This window comes from Carlito syrichta, unplaced genomic scaffold, assembly GCF_000164805.1.
Source record: "Carlito syrichta isolate Samal-C Ts95f unplaced genomic scaffold, Tarsius_syrichta-2.0.1 Scaffold304014, whole genome shotgun sequence".
Classification (NCBI taxonomy): domain Eukaryota; kingdom Metazoa; phylum Chordata; class Mammalia; order Primates; family Tarsiidae; genus Carlito; species Carlito syrichta.
In genome coordinates, this window is record NW_007248110.1 from 54045 (window position 1) to 63842 (window position 9798).

A 9798-nucleotide genomic window follows, 5' to 3' on the forward strand; every position below is an offset into this window, starting at 1 on the left:
CGAGGCTGCGGTGGCCGGGAGCGGCCACTGCACTTCAGTCTGGGTGACAGAGTGAGACTCCAACTCAAAAATAAAAAATAAAAAGAATTTGATAGCCCTTAACAGGCAAGCATTTCTTTGCTATAATCCTACTTACCAAAAGATTCCTGTGTTATGCCTTGTTTTTCGTTTAAAGATTCATAGAGGTATGCCACATCTAAAAGGAAAGTAATCAGATCAGGGAAGTGGTGGCCCATGTGCAAAGTGAGAACTCATTTTTCTCTTCTTTCCCTCCAGTTCATTTGTCTTTGTTGATTATTCTGACACATCATCTAGTAACAACATTCAACAGTTTTAAGAGATTTCAAAACAAGTGATCTAAAGCATCTTTACCAACTTATATAAGTCTCAGGGGAAAATGGTATCAAGTGGCAGACTAAGGTGAAGACGGTATGCCTTGCATATACTTTCAAACTACAAAAAGGAACAGATACAACATCCTTCTGTGTGGTGGGGGCTGGTTAAGGTTATGTTGAACATGGCCTAAAAAATATTTGCTCCCAGGCCGGGCGCAGTGGCACCAGCCTGTAATCCCAGCATTCTGGAAGGCTGATGCAAGAGGATCAGCCTGGGCAACTTGGTGAGATCTTGTCTGTACAATAAATTTTAAAAAATTAGCCAGGAGTTGTGGTGAGTGCCTGTAGTTCCAGCTACTTGGAAGGCTGAGGTAGAAGGATTGCCTGAGTCCAACAGGCTGCATTGGCCGTGAGTTTGCCACTGTATTCCAGCCTGGGTGAGAGTGAGACTCTGACTCAAAAAAAAAAAAAATACCCCCCCTTTCTCTTACTGTGGTCTTTAAATAGTTCAGAAGTGACCTCTGAAGGACTCCCATAACTTTCCTTGTCCTGTATTATTCTCCCACAAATAAAAACATAGATTCATCAGAAAGTCCCACTGGAATCCAGTCTAACCTTTGATGTCTCATGGAAGGTCTCCAAAAGCAGAACTATCAATGGCCACCAGGCCTTATTCCCAGGTTTTATTCCACATAACCCAAGTTCTTCTACTATACCCATCCCATTCCTTTCTGCTTGGCTGCCATTTGAGACTTTTGGCTCGTGACCACGGTGATATTCTTGAAGAATGGCTGGGGCTAGGACAGCAAAGTCAAAACTCCCATTCCTCAATAGATACCCCTTACACGAAGAACCCACATAAACAATAAAGGGAATGCAGCCAACAGTAACATTCCTATGGGAAGTATCTGTGTGAGCAGACCCTCTCTCTAAAGATGCTTTCCATCTCAGAGTGACCCCCAGAGCACACCATCTGTGCCAGGTCTAACCCCGGCAAGCCTTCCTCTCTCTTACTGTGTTCCGGCTCATTCTTCCTGTACACCAAGTAGATGACGTCCCCAGTCTGTAAAGGGCAAGTCTGCTTCTTAACAATCTTCAGTTTGTTAATCACTGTTCCATTGGTGCTGTTTAAAAAATAAATATACATACAAACTATATATATAATGTATCCTACTTAAAAGTAATTTGGTGTTATCAGATTTTTTTCTACTACCATTAGAAAAGTATCTAAACATTACCATGCTAAAAATACTCATGGGAATTATGTAGATATTTAATGACGCACATAGACAAGTTATACATTCCTTACAGTTTTCTTGGGAAAAAGCCTGCCTGCTACTTCTTTGCTGACAATCTAACCAGCAACCACACCACTTCTGCTGTTCCGAGCCAAGGCTCTCCCCCATTTGTGTCCTGGTGGACCCTGAGGCCTCACAGCAGCACTGTGCTTTGACCTCTAACTTCGCCTGTGCTGGCCACAGGTTTCCTCCCTCCCGGCATCACAACCCCAGTCAATGCATTCCCCAAACAAATACTGATCCCTCCTAAGAGACAGGTTCCGGGCAGGAGCAAATTAAGTGCTGGTCCATCAGTTGGAAGACGTGGCCCCTGTGCTCAGCACATGTGGACTGGTTGCCAAGCCACTTGAGTTGCTTTGCTGGTAAAACACTGCTGGGGATAGGGCAGAGGCCAAGGCATATTCCCCCAACCCAGGGCATCGTGGGCATGGACAGGCGGAGACTAAATCAGATGGGACAGGAAGCACTTCCCTGGGAACTATTTCTGAAAGGAGACCTGACAGAAAGTCAGGAGTTAGACAGACAATGATGAACCAAGAACATAGCACACATAACAAATTTAGCAACTGAACAAAGCGACTAAATTTCAATTATTTTGACCACCAGAGGCCTAGCTCCATAGCTTCACTCCTGAGGCCCCAGCGATGCAGAGAATCTACACTCCAAGCAGATGTCCACCAGAGTTCACTGAGGTCAGGGCAGCAAACACTTTCTGTAAAGAGTCAGACAGATGTGTAGGTTTTGCGGCCACAAAGTCTCTAATGCAACTACTCAACTCTGATTCTCAGTGTGAAAGCAAACACAGGCAGTATGGAAGTGAATGGCCATGGTGTATCCCAGCAAAACTTACAAAGCTAGGTGGCAGCAGCCACAGTTTGCTGACTTCTACTATCATAATATACAGGTGAACAACACAGGTCTCAACTGACAGGTCCACTTATACAGGGATTTATTTCAGTTCACAGGATACAGAAACCTACATATATGGAGGGCCAATTTTTCCTATTATATGGGTTCCACAGGGCCAACCAAAAGACTTGAGTATGCGCAGATTTCAGTGTATCGAAGACCCTAGCGGCAACCCCAAGCTGTTACTGAGGGGGACGCAGTTAGGACATCTGCTGCCAGACTTTCCATGCCATTCATTCTCACACTCCTTCTAAACAAAACGTCTGATTATTTTACTCTTCTGCTTACATTCCCTTGGTGCACGCTCACAGCCATTGCAGCCTCGACCTGCTGGGCTCCGGCCATCCTTCCACCTCAGCCTTCCAAGTAGCCGAAACTCTAAGTACGTGCCACCACACCCAGCTAATTTTTGATTTCTTGTAGAGATGAGGTCTCACCAAGTTGCCCAGGCTGGTCTTGAACCCGTGAGCTCGTGCTAGGATTATAGGCGTGAGCCACCGTGTCCAGTCCATGTATGTTTTCTTTTACCTCAGCACCCCTTCCTTACAGGCTACCTCGACAGGAGTACTGGTGACTCCAGAGGCTGGAAAAGGTAGAGGATGAATTCTCCCAAGGAAGCGCCAGAAGGAGCCATCCTTTCCAGGTCTTGATTTTAGCCCCATGAGAACCGTATTGGACTTTGGACTTCTATAAATTTGTGTTGCTTTAAGCCACTAAATTTGTAATTTATTCCAATAGTCACAAGACATGAACACTACTATGCAGCCAGTATGGGGAAGCCAGGCCTTGACACAGGCAGGACGGCCTCAGAAAACACACTCTGTTCTTTGCATTGTTCTGAGAAATTAAGAACTTGACTTGATACCTGTCAGAATAGGAAAAGGAGCATCAGTTCTTCCTAATAAACCTACTTTCTAGTCTTCTATCCCTGAAACTGTTAGTTACTAAAGAATCCCACAGCACTTGATCCTTATAAAAATTTTTAAAGGGCCAGACACGATGGCTCATGCATATAATCCCAGCACTTTGGTAGGTTGAGGTGAGAGGATTGCCTGAGCCCAGGGGTTTGAGACCAGCCTGGGCAAGTTGGAGAGACCTAGTCTCTACAATAAATAAATTTTAAAAAATTAGCCAGTGCGTGCCAGTAGTTCCAGCTACTTGGAAGGCTGAGGTGGACGGATTGCCTGAGCCCAGCAGGTTGAGGCTATAGTGGCCGTGAGCATGCCACTATACTCTAGCCTGGGCGGCAGAGTGAGACTGACTCAAAAAAAAAACATTTTTTTTTTAATCAGGAAAAGCACACTCTCAACATACCACTAAAAGGTCATCTGCCACTTGTAACAGATTTAAAATAGGCATGTTCTGATAGTGTTCTTTTCTGAGAAATCATCTCAAGAAAATAATCAGATATGCAGGCAGAGTTTGGAGGATAGACACGAAGTATCATTTATACTAAGAAAAAGTCAAAATAATTAATGTCCACCAGTAAGAGAAGTCATAAATAATTATCATAAAATAATGAGGTTAGACTCGGTGGCTCAGCCTATAAACCCAGCACTTTGGGAGGCCGAAGCGAGTGGATTGCCTGTGCCTGCGGGTTCGAGACCCACCTGGGCAACTTGGTGAGACCTCGTCTCTACAATAAATCAAAAATTAGCTGGGCGTGGTAGCACGCGCCTGTAGTTCCGGTTACTTGGAAGGCTGAGGCGAAGGATCACCGGAGCCCAGCAGGTCAAGGCTGTGGTGGTGGGGAGTGTGCCACTGCACTCCAGTCTGGGCAAGAGAGTGAGACTCCAACTCAAAAAAAAAAAAGATTGTGTATTTAAAATGCAGTCACCTTCAAAGTACTCTCCATTTGATGCAATACACCTATTGAGATGGTTTTTGCACTGCAAGTTTTGAACTCATCAATTTTTATGCCTTCTAATGCTCCTGCCGTTTCGGTTTCACCTCTTCCACAATGGCAAAATGTTTCCCTTTGAGGACTTCTTTTCATCCAGGGAAACAAAAAAAAAGTCACTCAGGGCAAGATCAGGTGAACAGGGAGGATAGAGCATAGGGGTAATGCCGTTTTTGGTATAAAATGGTTGAACAGTCAGCTCAGTGTGGTAGGTGAGTTGTCACGGTAGAAGAACCGTCACCTGTCTGCCACAACTCAGGAAGTTTCTTCTGCAAACTGTGACACAACCATCTCAAAACTTCCAAATAAAAACTTTGGTTGACCGGTTGAGCTGGAAGAACAAAGTCCAAGTGTACTACGAGGGGCCTACCCTTAAAAACATAATTCTAATTTTTGGGGGCTTCCCCCTTGTATTTAACTTTAATTTGAATACATTCAAGAAGTGACAAAAATGTCAGTGAGCCAAAGTGTCACTGAATGTCCCACCCTGGAAACCAGAAAATACATTTTCTAATACTTTTAGAACCTAATTAACTACTGTTATATACCATCTAACTGCATATATGATGGTAGTCCCATAAGATTATACCATATTTTTACTATATTTAGATATATACATACTTATCATTGTGTTTCAATTGCCTACAGTATTCAACGCAGTCATATGCTGTACAGATATGTAGCCTAGGTATAGACTGTACCAACTAGGTTTGTGTACAGTCTCTATGATGTTCACACAGTAATGAAATCACCTAATGGTATATTTCTCAGAGTGTATTCTTGTTGCTAAGCAAAGAATGTGTTGTTATAGAAAATAAGCTGCTGCTATCTCTCTAAAGACACAGGATTTCTTCTCCTCAGCCATGCACACAGCTTAAAGTCAGGCTTCTTAGGCTACAAGAGGAAACCCAAAAGAAAGTTCAGAAAGAACTCACCTGGTATCTTCCAGCATCACCTGACCTGATTTTTCATCCACTACAATTTTACAATGATCTCCAGAGACCAGTTTATTGCTGGGGAATGAAAGGTCACAACCTAAAACAGAGGGCAGGATACCAGACATTATGGGGACCGTGAATACTGTTGTTCTTTGTTTTACCAAAGTATGTGATCTGAAACTAGGATCTCTGTTGCACACACTTAAGGAAACAATCAAGCAAGTTATGAAGACATGTTAAAAGTATTTACATGTTATCCCAAAGTAAAGGGATAAAGACTATGTCCTGAACCTTTCTGAATCCCCACAACCTCAAGAACACCCCATCAACACCTCTTGCTACACATAAGTAGTTTTTTTTTTTTTTGTGAGTTGGAGTCTCACTTTGTTGCCCAGGCTGGAGTGCAGTGGCACACTCATGGCTGCTGCAGCCTCGACCTGCTGGGCTCAGGCAAATCCTTCTGCCTCAGTCCTCCAAGTAGCTGGAACCACAGGCACACGCTACCACGCCCAGCTAATTTTTTGATTTATTGTAGAGACAAGGTCTAGCCAGGTTTCCCAGGCTGGTCTCGAACCTCTGGGCTCTGGCAATTGTCTTGCCTTCACCTGCCAAAGTGCTGGGATGACAGGCATGAACCACTGTGCCCGGTCACACAAAAGCAGATTCTTTTTTTTTTTTTTTTTTTTGAGTTGGACTCTCACTCTGTCGCGCAGGCTGGAGTGCAGTGGCCGCTCCCGGCCACCGCAGCCTCGACTTGCTGGGCTCCGGCGATCCTTCCATCTCAGCCTTCCGAGTAGCCAGAATTACAGGCATGCGCTACCACGCCCGGCTGATTTTTTGATTTATTGTAGAGATGAGGTCTCGCGCCCAGGCGGGTCTCAAACCTGCGGGCTCAGGCAATCCACTCACCTCAGCCTCCCAAAGGTGAGGAATTACAGGCTGAGCCACCGAGCCCGACTGAGCATGGATTTTTTAGATAGCACACAAAAGCACAAACCAGTAAAAAAAAAAAAAATGATAAGCTGAGGTTTATCAAAAATAAAGATCTGTTTTCTGTTTTTTTAGTTAGAGTCTTACTCCATCACCCAGGTTGGAGTGCAGTGGCACATTCATAGCCACCCCAGCAACAACTTGGTAGGCTCTGGCAATCCTTCTGCCTCAGCCTTCCAAGCAGCCGGAACTATAGATGTGCGCTACCATGCCCAGCTATTTTTTTTTTTTATTGTAGAGACGAGGTCTTGCCAAGTTGCCCAGGCTGGTCTCAAACCCGTGGGCTCAGGCAATCTACTCACCTTGGTCGCCCAAAGTGCTGGGATCACAGACTGAGCCACTGAGTCTGGCCCAAGTAGGTTTTTAACAGAGGTTTCTCCATGTCAGAACATCAGCATTCTAATCTGAAACCAAGAAGCTTTGTGCTAAAGTTCTATTATCAGCATTTGCCATGCTCACCATTTGGCAGGTTAATCTTTTGCATGGCTGATGGACATTTCTGCCACTCCCTGAGAACAAAGAGCTCACTGGGAAGGCAAGTTTGCTTTACCCTTTCCTTCATGACAACTAGGTGCTCTCCTTTCCCCCAAATAATGCTTTGTATATGGTAGCCATATATTCGTCCTAAAATCATCAAATTCTATCGGTGTTAGGGACTAAATGTACGTGTCACCCTAAAATTCATATGTTTAAACCCTAACTACCAATGTAACTATATTTGGAGATGGGGCCTGTGAGAAGTTGTTACAGGTTAAATGAGGTCACAGGGTGGGGAATCTGATAGGGTTGATACCCTTTTAATTAAGAGGAAGAGAAGCCTGAGCTCTCACCCTTTACCATGTGAGGACACAATCAGAAGGCAGCCATCTGCAAGCCAGGGAGGGAGCCCTCACCAGGAATTGAATCTGCTAGCACCTTGATCTCGGACTTCCCAGCCTCCAGAAATATGAAAAATAAATGTCTGTTGCTTAAGCCATCCTGAATGTGGTATTTTGTTATGGTAGTTTGAACAGACGAATACAACAACCTTTATGTTTTGGTGGTCACGTTATTAATACACTCACTGAAAATATTTCTATTGTACAGATGAACTCAACATGTTTTTGCTCATCTTAACATGTTATATCTTCACATGTAATAACATATAAATGTGTTATAATAACAATGGGTAGCATTAAGTGCTACCTCTGCCAGGCTCCCTCTAAGTAGTTCATGTAAGATCTCATTACATCCTCACAGCAAGTGAAGTGCAGTGGCTCACACCTGCAATCCCAGCACTTTGGGAGGCAGAGGCAAGAGGATTGCCTGAGCCTAGGGGTTCGAGAACAGCTTGGGCAACTTGAGAAGACCTCGTCTCTACAATAGTCAAAAAATTATGCCTGGGCACAGTGGCTCAAGCCTATAATCCCAACACTTTGGGAGGCCAAGGCGAGAGGATTGCCTGGGTCTGTGGGTTTGAGACCAGCCTGGGCAACATGGTGAGACTTCGTCTCTACAGTAGATCAAAAAGTCAGCTGGGCATGGTAGTGTCTGTCTGTAGTTCCGGTTACTTGGAAGGCTGAGGTGGAAAGATCGTCTGAGCCCAGCAGGTCAAGGTTGTGATGGCTGTGAGTTGCCACTGCACTCTTGGCTGACAGAGTGAGATTCCACTCAAAAAAAAAAAAAAATTAGCTGAGTTTGGTGGTGCACACCTATAGTTCCAGCCTGGGCAACGGAGTGAGATTCCAACTCAAAAAAAAAAAAAAAAAAAAATCCTCACAGCAACTCTATGAAGCAGGTATAAAGGAGCAAAAAGGTGTGTTATTAGTCCAAAGATAGTGTTGATGACAGGATGAAAACAGAGGCAGAAGTTTCTCTCCAGGGCCTCTGCTCTTCACCAAACCTTCTAGTATAGCAAGTAAAAACAAAGCATTTTTCAAAAGTCTCTAATGATATATAAATACTTTCAAACTTGCAAAAAAATTTTAACTTGATATTGAGATTTAAAATTGTCAAACCCCCACCAAAAAAATAGGCACAGATACATTATAAGGGGTAAAACTATCCAAAAACATTAGTTTCTAAATAGCAAAACTTTCTCATTCTCTAATTTTTTTTTTTTGAGTTGGAGTCTCACTCCATTGCCCAGGCTGGAGTGCAGTGGCACACTCATGGCCACCCAGCATCGACCTGCTGGGCTCAGGGAATCCTTCTGCCTCAGCCTTCCAAGTAGCTGGAACTACAGGTGCGCACTACCATGCCCAGCTAATTTTTGATTTATTGCAAAGACGAGGGCTCACCAAGTTGCCCAGGCTAGTCTCGAAACCACAGGTTCAGGCAATCCACTTGCCTTGGCCTCCCAAAGTGCTGGGATTACAGGCTGAGCCACTGAGCCTGGCCCTCATTCTCTTTTTAAAGTATGAAGCCAGAATACTAATTAATTTTCAGACACACTGTTTTGTTGACATGACCAGTGCATTTCTCTCCCTATAAAAAGTGACAAGGCCCATCGGGCTCAGTAGCTCAGCCTGTAATCTTAGCACTTTGGACCAAGGCAAGTGAATTACCCGAGCCCGTGGGTTTGAGACCAGCCCAGGCAAATTGGCGAGACCTGTCTCTACTATAAATCAAAAATTAGCCAGGCATGGTAGCGTGTGCCTGTAGTTTCAGCTACTTGGAAGGCTGAGGCGGAAGGATCGCAGGAGCCCAGGTCAACACCGGGGTGGCCGTGAGTGTGCCACTGCACTCCAGTCTGGGTGACAGGATGAGACTCCAACTCAAAAAAAAAAAAAAGGGACAAGGGAAATCAAGTTATCAGATAGTCACTTAGTCCTGTCTAGAGGCAGTGTGTGGGGGGGGTGAGGGTACTTTTTCTCACTAGCTGTATGCCTTTGTTCAAGTTCTTAGCTTCCCAGTTTCACTGAATAAATAAATATTATCTGGACTGAGACTTGAGATCTTTTTTAAAAGTACGCACCACAGCTGTAGATTTCCTTCTGATTACTGCTTTAGCTACATCCTGTAAGCTTTGGTATAATCCATTTTTGCTTCATTTGTCTCATATTTTTTAATGTCTCCTATAATTTCTTCTTTGACCCATCAGTTACTTAAGAATGCAGAGTTTGGCTGGGGTTGGTGGCGCAGCCTGTAATCCCAGCACTTTGGGAGGCCTACGCGAGTGGATTGCCTGAGCCCATGGGTTTGAGAACAGCCCGGGCAACTTGGTGAGACCGCATCCCTACAATAAATAAAAAATTAGCCGGGCGTGGTAGCGCACACCTGTAGTTCCGGCTACTTGGAAGGCTGAGGTGGAAGGATTGCTGGAGCCCTGCGACTCATTGTCCTGGTCATCTCATTCAGGGACTTTGCCTTTAAAACTATGTCCCTGATAGCCATCAGGTCTTCCTTTTACTTGACTAGGAGCAACTGACTCGTCTCTATGACTGGTA

At 44.5% G+C, this 9798-nt stretch overlaps 1 protein-coding gene across 2 annotated transcripts in view; it reads right to left on the minus strand.

The window, feature by feature from the left end:
* Window positions 1-8749, minus strand: part of CHFR (checkpoint with forkhead and ring finger domains) — a 33398-nt gene extending 24649 nt beyond the window's left edge. Inside the window, exons 1-4 of one of the 2 annotated variants that reach the window (XM_021713054.1) lie at window positions 8679-8749; window positions 5378-5477; window positions 1350-1459; window positions 137-196 (exon numbers count right to left, since the gene is read on the minus strand). In XM_021713054.1, coding sequence (XP_021568729.1) covers window positions 137-196; window positions 1350-1459; window positions 5378-5394 — 187 coding nt within the window. In that variant the 5' untranslated portion in view covers window positions 5395-5477; window positions 8679-8749. Of the gene's footprint in view, window positions 1-136; window positions 197-1349; window positions 1460-5377; window positions 5557-8678 lie in introns of those variants that run through there. The other variant, XM_021713053.1, reaches the window with a different exon arrangement.
* Between the last annotated feature and the right edge of the window lie 1049 nt (window positions 8750-9798).